The following is a 15,794-nucleotide window of genomic DNA, read 5'->3' as shown; positions in this document are numbered from 1 at the left end:
TTATAATATGATACATGTAATAAAAAACTCATCGATTAGATGTTATAAAGTTCACGGGAGAGAGATACTGCAATTTTCATTATCCGCATTCAATGCGACCGGCCAGTTTTACATTTAATATCATGCTTTCAAGGGATTTCCTATTTCCTTAGTTGCTTGAATTTAATGAGCGAAGATATTTTTGTTCTATTTGAAGTTCTTTGCTGCAGAAAATATATTTAAAAAGGATACGCCTATCTCAAATGTTTCAATTGATTCAACTGAAGAAGCCTATAAAGCCTTCCGATATATTTGACTTATAACGAAAGAATTGCCAATTGAATAAAATATTTATATACATCGCAGAATAATTTTTCCTGAAGGCAAAAGGATTACAGCCATAGAATACTTTTACTGGAGAATGAATCGTCATAGAAAATGACTATACGTTTATTGTACAGCGCGAAATGGAAATATTTTTCTAAAATATATAAACATAAAAGATTTATTTCAATAAACACTTAAAGAAAAAGATATCCCGAGGATATACATTTTATTCGTTTCATATACCTTTGCTTGAGACATAAATGTTATTTATACTTTGTGCGAAAATGATATTTAGAATAATGGCCGTATTCATATTGGTTTAATAAGGATGTTTAGTCGGTCGATGGCATATATGGATTGATATTTTACAACCACTGTCAGGTCATGTGGCGACTTTTGAGCTAAATGAACGATGAATCCCTACAGTATTTTAAGCACTAGAACCAATGACATACAGTAAAGGACAGCTTGAAAGCTTTTCAAGACCATCTATTTAAATCTATTTCAATGTCACTGGCGAGTTTCGAAGCTAAAGTGATATATTTGAAGTATTTGATTTATTAGTTTCAAGTATTCCAACTTAAACACTGTATAATCACCGTTAGGATATGTTGCCTGATTTTAAACTTGTCTTTTGACATCATGTGTTCTCGTTTAAGGCTCGTTTAGGCAGTCGCATTCTTTAATTGGGGACCATACTCTGCTTTTAACATGTTTAACGGAATGGAACTTACGTGTCACATTAAAGGTTCAATGTTAACTGCCGTATGAAAACAACTGTGGATGTTTCTAAATTCAAAATTTCACAAATTTTGTGTTTAAATGTTGAATATTCTACTTAAGCTGGTGCTAGAGGGTTAATGGTAATTTGCAGTATCCAAATCCGTCCATGTACAATGTAAATCTAATGTACATATAAATTATATGAAAAAAACATAAGTATGATATTAATAAACCAACTATGCACGTTTTAAATTGTAAGAAAATTGTTTGTTTTCAACTATTTTTTGAATTTGCTTCAGCAGTACAACATGTCAATGTGATTTTATTTTCAAAGAGTGTTTGTTTGTTTGTTAGTTTGGTTGGTCTGTTTGTGAACTTTTTTTACGCCAGCCGATTTAAACACTTTTTTGGTCATATGGTTTGGTTTAATCATATTAATTTAAGCTTGATTGCGAAACAAGTTCTTGCAACTTTTATTTATCACTTTCGAGTCCGCTTCCGGGAACCGACCAGTACAGGTGTCATTTGAAGACATATGGTCGTGACCTGAGTAGGGCTCGAACCCATGATCTCTGCGTTTCGGTCATATCACTGCGTTAGACCCACCTCACCGGCTTTCCTGCATAACCCACCAGTAATTACCAACTTCTCGGCAAGTTACCGACTACTTACCCCCATAATATCTAAATAAGCAGTGAAAGACAAATGACCAAAAGACACAAAGTCCTAGATCAGTTATCAAGTTGAATTTCGCCTCACTTCTTTGTTCTTTTTCTCCAAAAATTTTGTTATGAAAATTAATGCAAATATTATTGGTTGCAGTAAACTCCGCTTATAACGAACTCATCGGGACATTCAAAATCTGTTCCTTATATCTGGAGTTCCGTGTAAGCATATAGCGAATAAATTCCTTGTACCAGGAGTTTTTATAGCGAACATATTTACATATAACGAACTTATTGTTTACCATCGTCCGCCATTTTGAAGAGAATTTGATCAAGACAAATAAGTCATTTATTTAATTTTTGGGCACAATACCCGGGAGCGTTCTTTATGGAAATTGAAAATCCTTTGCTATTTCAGTTTAAGTTTTACTCCCTTTTTTAATTTCTCATAAACTATCATATTTTGTTTCTTAACTCTGTGCTTTTCGTTTTATTTCAGTGATTAAGAATAAACAAGATTTTCGATTTTTCCTTCCTATAATATTGAGTACCTTCTATTGTATTTTAAGGGTGTCTTTTAATCATGATAGATATAGATTTATTTTCATTTCAATCAAGCGTACTTTGTAGTTTTCAAAGGATAGTGCTTGCAAGTATACGTGATTATGTTGAAAACCGATTTTAAATGATCAGTATGTTTTTACTCGAGTAAAACTATTAAAGAATAAATAAAAGAATAAAAGTAATAACCGTTTTATCTTGGTGACAAGAACTCATGCTAAAAATATCGTAAATAGAAAATTATTACGTACTGCTATACAAATTCATAGATGTTTTGAAGAACATACAACAATAACGAGTTTTAATCCGTGCCAATGAAAATGAAAGTTAAAAATGCGGGATCTATTTAGGAATAGCCGATATTTTGGAGTTCGTTATAAACGTGTAACTTTCTGTACTGTTAACTAAATTAGGACTAAGAATTGAGTTCCTTATAAGCGATAACTCCTTATAACCGTATTCGTCATAACCGTATATATTTATATTAAATAAAGAAGGGCGAAATTCGGGCCAAGATAAAATGTTCCTTATAACCGAAAGTTCGCTATAACCGTGTTCGCTATAAGTGAAGTTTACAGTATGTGGTGTTATTTAATTATTTAATCAACATTGTATGTATTCATTCAAAACAGAACATGTTTGGTTGCAGTCTTACATATTTATTGAATTTAATTTGCAATATGTAAATATTCAGAAATAAATCGTAATTTTGAAAATGGCTGGTTCGTAGATGAAATATCTTGGTCAGGTGTATCGTTCAAGTCTATCCAAACAAACATCTGGCCGTTTGAACTGTTTGTCGAGTGATTCTAGCGAAGTTGTTGAACATACTTCGTAACGTGTCCGTTTTCCTGTTTGTTTCAGAGGCCAAACTCTGAATGGAATCAGTTTGCGTCTTGATTTCGTTTGTGGTGTGGCTGGTAGAACCGATTCTTTCTGCAATATGATCAAAGGAAGACCCGATCGATTCCATGCTTTGTTCAATTTGGTTCGTCGTTCCCTTAACAGTATCGGTTTTATCATTGACTGACTGTGCAACTTGCAGGATAGAATCAATGTTTTCATTCATGTGATTTACACTGCTTTGTATTAAGCTGGATTTGGTGTTTGTATCTGTGAACGTACTGCCTAGATCATTTACTTTCTCTAAAATAACCCGTTTGTTGATGCCTGACGCATTGACTGCAATTGTATTTGCTATGTCTGAAATGCTGGAAACTTGCTGTGCAATCGTCTGAAACGTTAAGAAAAAAGTATCTTCAGGAAACATTGAGTTTAACGTAGATATCTATTGTTCCACAATAAAAAGTTATATTTATCTTAATATCATCAACTCGGGGAACAAATTTTAAATGATCAGTTTTGACAATTAATCAAAGTAGTATCATTTTTTTTAAGCGATATGAGTGTACGTATCGTTTAATGTATTGTGCAGTTTATCCTAGACGTGAATAGACTTCCAACTTGATTTCAAATGCAACACATACAGTAACACGAAATTTCCAAGAGAAACAAACATTATATGAAACATGATGTAGACGAAATATAGAAATGTCGCCATAGGCTTTATATTCTGAACATTTTAAACTTTCTCTCCTTATCATTAATTCCGTAATTATCTTTTCACGTGTTTACATTCAAAAGATAAAATAATAAAAAAAACATTTCCTATATGTTCTGTTTTTCTCACTTATGCAAAAAGTGGCATTATACCTTTTTTCAAAATCATCTACATAAAATAATGGAAAATAAAATTTAAGAATAAATTTTGTACAACACTTTTTCAAAAGTTCAAATAATATATGATACTTTTAATTGAAACGAATTCTAAAAGAAATTCAATTCAAGAGATTTTTACTTTCAGTTATTGTAATATTTACAATTTTTGGGTTTGTACAGATGAACCCTAAATTTTGTGGACAGCGAGTAACTTTGTTTAGAGTTTGAAAACAATTCTAAAATGTTCATTAAAATTCAAATACATCTTAAGGTGTACTGTTTCAGTGTTAAATTGGTATACTGACTTGCTGAATCCCGTTAATGATGTTTGTCAGATGATCCTGGTTTTGCCGGGCAGCAGCTAGTAACTGCAAGAGTTCAAAACAATTCAATTACAAAGGTACTGTAAACATAAAAAGGAACATTTAACCCTACCGAAAGAACGCATATTAGATCTATATTGTATAATCCTGCCTGATCGAATCATTCTAACACGCTTCGCACTATTCCACTATCAAACAGATAGGACAATCAAGTGCATTTTGCACGATATATGCACAAAATAAAAACGAACGCTTGACGCCATATGACGTCATTTATAACATGATATATTTTAATTTTACTTGTACTCAAGATTTATATCGATTTCCTAAACAATTGGAAAATATTGTTAAAAGAGACAGGTTGTTGATGAATGGAAACAGTTATTTATAATAAATTATTTTCAGCATAGACATTTACAATTCTTTTACACATTTTTAAGTATTTATTATTAATTCCTTTATGTAGCATATTAAACTTTTATGTCTGTATGTTTTTGCGTATGACTAGTATTTATAATGGTAAAACTTGAAATAAGGTAAGACATAAGTGAAAAGTAAAATACTACCGACAGTTTGTTTTTTACTTCTTGTAGTCTATTTTAGTAAAGGTTCACAACACTGAGGGTCTCATAGAATTATAATAACCATTTAGTCAGGAATTGACTGGGAGGTCAGAATATTGCTATGACGTCCGAAGTACTGTGTGTTTTTCTTATATTATACTGCACATTGTCTTAACAAAATGGCAAAAGTTCACTATAGAAGAAATGCACATTGTTTAAATAATACAATTTTTAGTAAAATATACTGACACTGTTGATAGTGCACGTTTTGTGAACCATTCATCGCAATTACACGTCAATCAAAATGCAATAGCGCCCGTTTAAGCGGTCACTGTACTTTTTTGTTGGACGCTGACGTTATCGTAAATATTATATTATTTAAATACCCGGTGACACTTTTCTGATAAAGAAGGAACACATTTATGTAATGTTCTCGTATTTTACACAATAAAACACCTTTTTGATAATAAATATTGCAGTTTACAGTCATACAGTGATCAAAAGAGAAAAAGAATAGCAAGTAATTGTTGTTTTCAAAAGTGATGCACTTACCATTGTAAAATCCAACATCGGAGGAGGTGGAACATGACTTCCTCCGTAAACATTCTTAAAAAAGAAAAGAAGCACGCAAATTTGTCCGATTTTCATGGCTATTTTTGTTCGATACGTACCAATGTCGAAGAAATTCAACCTGTAAGATTTCGTAAGTAATACTGACTCTTATATTTGTTAATTGATTATACCGTAAGGCTTGAATATTTATTATGCCTGTAAGTAATTTGTAAACTTATTAGCCGAAAGAATATCAAAGAGTTTTAAAACGTAATCTAGATTTTTATCACAATAACGTGTCACAACTGATTTCATTATGTTAATTGTAATATATTTGTTTTCACTTACAAAAACTGCATTATATTATTCATGATCGTTTACAATTATCATATTTTATAAAATTCATATATGCTTCATCGACTTACACTTATATGAGAACAAAAAAAAGAAAGAAAAAGAACATACTAGATATTTGTATTAAATGCGCGTATTTGGATTGAAAAGTATTATCGAGACAAAAAGGAAATCAAAGCAAATCATATAGCTAGAAACACATTAGAAACAAACTTGATTGTAACGACTTGCCAGTCTATAAATTTATGTAACTTGCGAATGGCTGGACTTAGAAGAAGTTCGTTGATACAAAATATAAATAAAATTTTGCTAGCGAAATAAGGATACCTTGCTTAGCAGGTGGTGCTTAAAATGATAAAATGGGCAAATAGTGTAGAATCAGTGAAACTTGTTAGGAAGAGAAATATCATTAGTAACTTAACGACCCTAAAGTAGAAGATCGAATGCACAGGAATTTTAATGTCACTCGCTTAGAAAACTGTTAAGAAAATACGATTTTATATTCGGTTTCTACCTTTTCTTGTTTCTTTTCTTTTTTAATTGTCTATTATTGAGTAAATACAGGTTAATAAATTTCTCAACGATGATCTGGCATTTTGTCAGACACATTTATAGTTCAAGACAATTCATGACTTGCTATTTATCAATAAATTGAAAATAATGCTCTGTAATCGCGTTAAGAATGAAACGTCTTTTGATAAACAACAATTATCAAGAAAGAAACGTTCAATGCTGATAGAAATTCAGAAAATGAATGAAGATACATTGAATGGTAATGTTGAATAAAAACACAATATACCAGATATTAGCAGGGGGTGATTTAATTAATGTAGTTCTCGTTTATTTTCTTGTTTCTAATCTTTAAAAAAAAATATATTTTTGTATTATTCACTTTTTGAGAAAACACAAGGTTGATGTAATCGATAATTTGCCAATATAAAGTATAATTAATTCATGTAACAAATGACAAATCAACCACTCCCAATAGAACTAAATTAATGCTGCGTATTCATGCGCATAACCTATAAATTTGTCCTAAAGGATAACATTATGCGTTGTCAAGATTAAATTAGCGTAAATTTTGATAAAATCAAAACTTAGAATGTACTTACTAGGCAAACGTTTTGTACTCTTATTTAATCATCCTTCAGTTATATCTTTTTGAATAAAATCTATTATACGTACATAGTCTTTTAAATGATATTTAGCTTTATAAATTATATATTTGAACAAGCAAAATGAACCAACAAATGGCATTATGTATTTAAAGCAAAACGATACTTTAATCTTAATTGAATGTTTGTTTAAATTAGAACATTGTTGAACCTGTGAAATGTGCATGAAACAGTTACAAAACATTAATTAAAAAATTCTCTTATTGTTCAGCTACTAGATTGTTATACACATTACACAGTTTACAGATAAGTAATATATTTGAATTAAGAGTAAGACAACCACTGCCATGCACTCTTGCACAATTTAATACCAAATTGTCTAATCTTTGATTTTATACCTAAAAAAGATATTTTACTATGTGCTTGTAAGTGTATATTTCATGTATAAGTGTATAAGTAGCTTTAGGTTTATTTGAATAATTTTTCTTACGCACTGTCAGCTATAGATATAATGCATATATACTCCGAAATAATAAAATATTAGATGAAATGTAATTTCCATTAGGCAAACAAAAATAAAAATAGAAGGACTTGCATGATACGAGCAACGTTTGTCTTTTAACTTTACATTGAGTGCGTATAGGTATATGCCTTTCTATTCACCTCGGCAATGTAGCCTACGTTGAAAGCAAACATTATACAATGTTAATTGTTTCTTTTCCAATTGACTTCTGTTAGCGAACATGTTTAAAGTTTAAATACACAAACAAATTGCTCAATAACGTTTTGATAATATGATCTCATTGCTTAAAACTAGCTTACTATGTGTTACGGTACGTAATTGGATATCATATTCAAATAATGATGCAAAAAATAAACAAAAGCTACGTTACCATCATTGTCCTAAGCTTTAAGAAAATTTTACTGGCTTTTTGATAGATGAATAATCAAACAAATATCTAGTTCTTAATATATATTGCTGTAATTAAAGGATTGTAACATTCCATACCGGAGAACGCTTACGAGTTTTGATTTGTTATAGTTCATATACACATGAAAACTATATACCAAGGGTGTTCAAATATGAATGCAACTAGGCCAATATGTCACTTTGAACCACGTTTTGCACGAACTATGTACATGTATCGCAAAGATGGTTGTGAAAGCTCTCAATTGATACAATGCATGTGTAAATCAGTTCGTTCAGTCTAGCTTTGGCTATAAATCGATTAAGGCTATCTACTCGTGTATACTAATGGTTTGGAAAAGGTCTTCTTTCTCAGACCAAATACGGTCCAATATCAAGAACCGCTGTACCTTGGTATACAGGCGAAAGACATATTTAATGAAATATGTCGTGTTTATGGGAACAATGAATTTGCTTTTTCATCTGTCACACGGTGGTATAAGAAATTTCAAAGTGGTGTTGATTCAGTAAAATTACGCCGTCCTAAAACTGCAACTTTGCCAAAAATGGTTGAAAAAGTTAAGGATTTGATCGCTTTTGATGCAAGTTTTATAATAAATGCAGGAGCCGCTCATACAATTCTCAGACGTGATTTAAAAATGAGAAGGATAAATGCCAGAGGGATACCCCCATCGTACAAAAGAGCAATAACTTGCTCGGGTAAGAATCTCCAAACAATTGTTAAAACAGTTCTCTTAATGCAACAATCGATCTTTTGCAAGAATCATCACTGGCGATAAGACGTGGTTTCACTTTTATGAGCCCAAGCGAAAGATACATAACAAAATATGGGCAACCAAAGTTAGTCAAAGGACTTGAAAAAGGCACCATGAGTGTCAAAAAATATTACATATGTAACTTTTTTTACCAATTCAAATTGCAGTACCAAAGGATGAATCTGTAAATGCCAAGTTTTACGAAGGCAACATCCATCATAAATTAAAGAAATAATTCAAAACCGTCGCCCAGCAACTGGTCTCCGTGGTGTCATGTTGTTGCATGACAGTGCTACGTCACACAAAGCGGCCATTGTACGAGAATATCTTAAACAGGAAACGGTTGTTGAGCTTCCTTGCTCTCCTTATTTGACAGATCTTGCTTCTTGTGACTATTTTTCTACCATGCTGGAAATATCAAACGCGAAAAAATCTCGGTTCGGCTATTGTTCAGTGTCTGGACAGTATACCTCGAAAAGATTATGAAAACGCATTTATAAATTGAATTAAAAGACAAAAACTATGTATATCACATGGTGGTGAATATTTTGAACTTCTGAAAATTGACCCAATTGCATTCATGAATATTTGAACACGCCTTGTAGCTTCTCGTTTGATATATCTATTCGGACAAGATTTTCATTCACTTGCAACATGTTCCGTTAATCAGTATATGAAAATAGACATAAAGATAAATCAAGCTCAAACGATAGAGTACATCTATATAATCAGTTTTCAATATTTAATCAGATCAACAACAGCAATGTAGCATGGTATAACACTGAAAGTTGTCACACATTGAATAAGACTGAGTAATAAATCGCCTACATAGTTATGCTTTTGGGGTAAAATTAATTTTAGGGTTATTGCCCAAAGTGCGTTACGTACAACAAATAATCGAAGATAAGAAATCTATATACTAGTAACACCATCTTCTTTAACCGATAATTTAGAAGTTATTATATTGTTATTCTTCGTAGATACCAAATGACATATTGGCAAGACCAAAAGACAACTATTAAAATCTCTGTCGAAATTTGTTTCTAAATTACTCCCCTTACATATATATGGGATACTAGGCTTTTATTTTGCTTTTCTAATTATTGTTTTATCTTTTATTTTATTTTATTGGTTGTTTTTTTTCCTCGTGAAGTGTTTGTAATATCCTTGCTATTCATATACGGCTGCAATGGTAAAGATTTGAGTTTTCGTGGTAAACAAGAGGATTTTTCAACGGAATTCATATCTCCGCTAACTTTACTACGCATGCATAAATGACCTCTTTCAGAAGACGTCCCCTCAAAAGTTCGTCTATTTGCTGATGATACAGCCCTATACTTACCTTAGCATCAGGTCGGAAACCCTTCAAAAAGACTTGAATCCTTATAAAATGGGAGTTTGATTGATACATGGAGTTCAACCAGTCCAAATATTAGTAATCCACGTCAGAAATAATCATCCTATACCAACTGCTTAATCTCTTAATGGAACTATTCTACTGATGGTAACATCAGTCAAATACTTGCGCGTTGATATATCAAATTATGACGAGCATATAAATAGGTCAACCAAAAAGGCAAACCAAACACTTGGTTTTTTTATTAATATTAAGGTAAGCTCATATACCCTTAAGGTCAAGGCCAAGGCATATAAGACATTTGTTCTACCACAACAAGAATATACAACTGAAGTCTGGTCCCCTACTAGCAAACTCAAATTGAAATATATCATCAGACTGCTAACAGGTTAATGTAATGATGAAACAAAGACGGTTTTCCGTTTTCTCGTCAATTTTATAACCACGACGTTTATTCCAATCCGTATTTGCTTATTGGTCTTGCCTTTAATTTTCAGATCTATCAAACGAACGACGAACTCTGTTTTGCAACGTAAAGGATTTCAACGAGCGGACTATTTTCATTTCCAGCAAGCTTCTAAATCAGGGCTACCGCTATCATAAATTACGGAAACATTTTGCAAATTTTACAATCGTAATTTTGATTTAATTTCAAAATTTGATAGTGATTTAAAAACACTTCTGTGACAAAGGTTAAGATAGCTTGGTATTTATGGCGATGTGATTTACAAACTTTGAAAGATTTTGGGTCATGGTAAGTTTTCTGCTGTTTTTACTAAATCATAAAAGAAATTACGACCCAATTATTTTAAGACATACCGCATGATTGGTGTTCAACCCTTTTACAGTTGGACACAACTCTTTTTTCTTTTGATTACATCTGACGGACCAAATGGGAGACTGTTCTGATAGTCAGTTCTTAAATCCCTTTGGGACTAAATTGCCTTAATGTTCGTCTTCTGTCTTGCTTCGTCGGGCCCTTGTAGGTGATTTTCTTGTTGCTCTGTCTTCTTTTAAGACATTGAGTAATTTTGTTATGGTCATTGGGTTTTCTTTTATATGTTTCTGTATGATCATTATGGTGTTTTACTTATTTTTCCTTTTTGTAACCATAACAACTGTTAGGATTTCACTTGGCGGGGGATCATTTTATATACACCTTCTCGTTTATAGGAACATGGAAGGGCTAAGAGTGAGTTTTGGTGCACCATTAATCCGTTTAAACACCCCAGTAGTACTTATGCTGATGACCGTTCCAAGGCGGTGCCCTTTTGTACCCCAGATGTATGTAATGTTGTTTCATACAGCTTTGGTGACAATTTTGTTTGTGTCCTTGTTGTTTTCTCGTCTACGATAAATATCTTCCCTTTTGCCCCGAGTATGGTTTCTTTAATTTTGACCCCCCTCCTTCCCCGCATATCCTATCCCCTTCCCTAGTGCCCTTTACTTAGTGGGCCTATTAATCATTTATTTATTTTCTTTGATTTTCTTGGTGGTTACTTTTATTTCTTATGTATCATTTTAGAGATTAGCCTGTCCATGCTCTGTCTTGTGCCCTGTCCTTTTTTTTGGAGTCCTCGTGGGCTCGTTGTCACTGGTTCTTCCTGCTGGGTCGTGTGGGGGTTGCGTTTATTGAACGCCGCTTTTCCATGTTGATCTTGTTTATCATATTTTATAAATCAGTTAACTTCTTAGAAAGAGAAAGTATAAGCGACATATTGCGATATTTCGAGGCAATATTTTGACACAGACGTGTTCATTCCTAATCGTTTCAGTAAAAGATTATATTTTACAAATCTATTTGGAAAAGAAAAAGATGAAATGCATTGATAAATATTAAAGGAGCTTCAAATAGCGGCAAAGATGAATATTTTCTTAAACCTTTTTCTTCTCGTGTACTAGATAATATGCTTATGTATGCATGCAAAATTTATCACTTGACACTTTGCCGCATATCATAATTTTAAACAGAAGTTAAGTTTAAATAAGTCCGGATGTACGTTATAGTGTAAATATAACGCTGTAAATACTAACTAATATTAGGAATAACATTATAAAGAAGGATGCTCAAAAGTACTTATGAGTTCGGAAGTACGCAATATTACAAGTGCATTTTGTGAAAATGATAATGTTGAAGTATTGACCAACTTTTGGCCTATGAACGAGAAGTTTTAATGTATTATGTATTGTTTGATAATGATTGCTCCTGCATAACAAAAAATGACACCGTAAGATTTAGATACAGTACAAAGAAACGGATCACTTAGATATTATTGTTATACGAAGGTTAAGCACATGTTAAACAACATGGATTTGGAGGACTATCAGGACTATCGAGTGGCTCAAAATATAAAAGTTATATATCCTCCAATTTTAATCATCTTTGGATTGACCGGAAACATTGCTTCTTTGATAATTCTAGCACAGGTGAAACACAGGAAGACTTCAACTGGTGTAATGTTGATATTTCTTACTTTTACTGACAGTCTTATACTGGTCTTCGTTGTGTTTGTGAAATGGTTACAGTATGCATTTGAAGTAGACGTTCGGAGCTCTTCTAGCGTAACATGTAAAGTACACGTGTATTTTACATACTTTTTAATGCAGCTGTCACCTTGGATTTTAGTAATTCTGACAACTGAACGTATTTGTAGCGTACTATACATTCATAAGGTCAAGCGTATATTTACGAGAAGAAATGTTTTGATTTTATCATTGCTGTGTGTTGTATGTCTAGCCTGTTTGAACAGTCATCTTCTTTATGGATTTACACTAGATTATCATGAAGTATTCAACAAAACAAGCTGTCAAGCTATGAAACATCATGAGCATTTCATGTTCAAAATCTGGCCATGGATTGATTTCGCTTTTGCATTTGCAATTCCATTTTGCGTTTTACTAACTGGAAACATCATTGTTCTAAGGAAAATAAAAAATAGCCGCCACTTTCGGAAATCAAGTGTATTCAAACGCAAAATTGGAAACAGATCAAGGAGAAGCGAGTCTGATTCAATGACGAAAACTGTTTCATACTTTACAAAAGTAGCGATTATTCTCAGTTTGGCTTTTATTGTATGTGTTTCTCCTTTCACGATTTTTGCGATTGGACAGCCGTACTGGTTCCCAATGGAAACTATGACGTCACGGCGGTATGCAAGACTTATGCTTCTTGAAGCCGTTTTGCATTTATTTATGTATATAAACAACGCTATTAACTTTGTTCTTTACATATTGTGTGGCTCCAAGTTTCGGGCAGATTTTGTCAACTGTTTATGCCGTAAAGGTTGTAGGCTTCATAGGTCAACCACTTACTCTTTCAACTCAAGAAGTTCACAGTCTTCTCAACGATCTGAAGTGCTTTAAAAATATATTTTAGTTAGATTCTATATATTATTTTTGTCCAAAATAGATTATATAGTTATATATGTACAAAGTCAAGACGGAAATGTAACTTTAAGTTGTAAAGAACTCAGAATTTATTTGATATTTCGAACAATGTATGAGGAAATGGTTGTTACACAATAAAATAATATATCATTTATTTCTTATTCTCAAGTTGAAAATATTAATTATGGGTTTAGTATAATCAAATACCCAATACTAGTGCTGCATGATTTATATCACAGACACGCTGGATACGGACAGACGTTACAAATGACTGACAGCTCTTTAGCCAAAGCACCACAGTTATCGGGTTTTTGCACGTTTCTTTGTTGAGGTGGCAATATGGGCCAACCCGATGATTATAGAATTTATAGAGATTACAATTATCGCTTGGCATTTAATCTGCATATGAGCCCTGACATGACATTTCCAACATAGTGGTCATATTTTACATTTTACTTTTTTCAAAGATTCTCAAAATGCAATCTTTTCTAAATCATCAAGACAAAATTTATTATCTTTAGACAAAGAAAACTTGATTTATAACACTTTTTAACACTATAAGTGACGTCGTTTTATTCGACGGATTAAAAATGCAACGTGAATAAACTGAATCATCGTTTTGCTTGACATATACTCCTATAAACATGTATCTTAGCATGTAAATTATTAACGTTACTAACGACGAAGCTCACATTTGTATTGTTAAAGAGTACCGTGTCAATCGTAAGCCATCTTAAGTACATGTAACGACTTGTTGCACGAATAGACATATACAAGTATATGGAAAGCCTTGACTGTCTTATTATTATAAACCTGAACGTTGTTATGTCCAAATAGCAATATATTGAGTCAACATTTCCTTATACAAGGTGCACTCATTAATATATAATATATTATGTGGATCCATTTTTATATGTAGTCAACTGAACACTATTTGATGTCAATGTGTCTTTATATGATGTCAATATATCATTATACGATGTGCATTTTTGAATATAGTATGTGGAACTATCCTTATATAAGGTCAAAACACTCAGGTAATGAATGTGCACAGAAATACCAACATTTATGTTTCAAAAAATTGCAAGAATAAATAAAAAATGAGATATCATTTTTTGAATACATTCAAGAATCATCTTATTTCCAAGACATGATATAAACATACAATTAAAATACTGCGTAACTGTGATATCATATCCTCAAAGCAGCACGCTCAAGATTTTTGCTCCAATTTTCATGAAAATTTTAGATCATATATAAAAAATAGCCCTTGCTGTGTTAGTAACGCAGTAGAAATATGGTGAAAAAAAACTGAATGCTCAGTCAAACTTCGGTTATATTCGTCTTCTTTACGAGAAATTGTTCTGGAATAATGGTCGATACAAGGTCATCTGATAGGTTCTAGGACGGCATTATTACCGTGGATAGTCATAAACGTTTTACTCAAAAATGTGCGTACATGTAAATAGAGGATATTTAGTTGTTCTGTAAAAAATGCTATGTTATATCACACAAAGAAGTTAGAGAATTATTTTTCACGAGTGCGTATGGACATGTTGATGGATTGTCACGTCGTTGTGTGATTATATAAATGTACATGTATACCATATTGAAAAAAACAAGAACAAAAAGAAAAACAAAGCAATCAACAATATAATACAGTAGGGGCTATTTTACGTAGATTGTAAGTGTCGTTTGCAATATGTAAACTGCTTCCTTTGTTCACTTCACAATATTGTACTTTTAAATACATTTTCCGAATTGTTATGAAAATAAACATGGATCTTGAGGTATGCTGCTTTAACGATATCATAACATTATGTTTAATAATGAAATTTTAAAGAATTTAATGATTTCAATATCTCAATACTATGTTTTTCGGGGTCATTCAGCACGTAGCTGCAATTTACTGAAATTATCCGATTTAGTCTGAATCACTCAATTGTCATTCAGTTTTACCTGATTATCATCCATTTTCTGCTTCTATCAATAATTTACGATGCCATATTCTCAGAGACCAAAACTGGTATTGCAATAATTATCATGAAACAAGACAAAATTATTTCGGTTTATTTTCTTCCCATTTAATTTTATATAAAGCAGGAATGTATTTCAACAACTTCAAGTGTCTTACTTACATTCACTTAACAGAACAAATGTCTCTTAATTATATTCTCTTATTATTTTATGTCCGTTAAATTATTAAACAATGATACCAACGTAATGTAATATCTTCCTTATTCTATTGACATTAAAGTTTTACATGTTACTATATACATACATATTATTAAAGAGAATTAATACTTGGAAAACAACTTGACATTGGAAATAAAATAACAATCGAAAGACTAAATGAGATAACTGTCTAATTACTTTAAGTAAGTAAGCCCTGATAGTGTTCACTTTTGCAGGGACAATATCACGTGTCGTTTTAACAGATGAAATTAAATTTGTCAACTCATAAATTTCCTTGAATTTTTTTTCTT

The 15,794-nt window shown here is 32.0% G+C and overlaps 2 protein-coding genes across 2 annotated transcripts; one reads left to right on the top strand and one right to left on the bottom strand.

Annotated features, from left to right (window-relative positions):
- Positions 1-2,917: 2,917 nt before the first annotated feature.
- Positions 2,918-5,528, bottom strand: LOC132730438 (uncharacterized). Its single transcript, XM_060716363.1, has 3 exons — positions 5,413-5,528; positions 4,280-4,342; positions 2,918-3,489 (listed from the first exon to the last, which is right to left on the bottom strand). The coding sequence occupies exons 1-3, from the start codon at positions 5,506-5,508 to the stop codon at positions 3,019-3,021; spliced, it is 630 nt and encodes a 209-aa protein (XP_060572346.1). The 5' UTR covers positions 5,509-5,528; the 3' UTR covers positions 2,918-3,018.
- Positions 5,529-11,905: 6,377 nt separating this feature from the next.
- Positions 11,906-14,414, top strand: LOC132730446 (lutropin-choriogonadotropic hormone receptor-like). The gene has a single exon (XM_060716372.1). It carries the CDS (start codon positions 12,217-12,219, stop codon positions 13,282-13,284), a length of 1,068 nt encoding a protein of 355 aa, XP_060572355.1. The 5' UTR covers positions 11,906-12,216; the 3' UTR covers positions 13,285-14,414.
- Positions 14,415-15,794: the final 1,380 nt, after the last annotated feature.

This window comes from Ruditapes philippinarum, unplaced genomic scaffold, assembly GCF_026571515.1.
Source record: "Ruditapes philippinarum isolate M1 unplaced genomic scaffold, ASM2657151v2 ctg3180_1_1_1_1, whole genome shotgun sequence".
Classification (NCBI taxonomy): domain Eukaryota; kingdom Metazoa; phylum Mollusca; class Bivalvia; order Venerida; family Veneridae; genus Ruditapes; species Ruditapes philippinarum.
The sequence above is the reverse complement of the archived record's forward strand: the minus strand, read 5'-3'. Positions and strand labels throughout refer to the sequence as shown.

What these genes read in the sequence shown, in the direction of transcription:
- LOC132730438 (XM_060716363.1), bottom strand. Translation starts at nt 5,508, where the DNA reads ATGAAAATCGGACAAATTTGCGTGCTTCTTTTCTTTTTTAAGAATGTT. An exon ending in CGATGTTGGATTTTACAATG is followed by an intron (nt 4,343 to 5,412) that starts GTAAGTGCATCA and finishes GAACTCTTGCAG; the next exon opens with TTACTAGCTGCTGCCCGGCA. An exon ending in TCATTAACGGGATTCAGCAA is followed by an intron (nt 3,490 to 4,279) that starts GTCAGTATACCA and finishes TTAACGTTTCAG; the next exon opens with ACGATTGCACAGCAAGTTTC.
- LOC132730446 (XM_060716372.1), top strand. Translation starts at nt 12,217, where the DNA reads ATGTTAAACAACATGGATTTGGAGGACTATCAGGACTATCGAGTGGCT.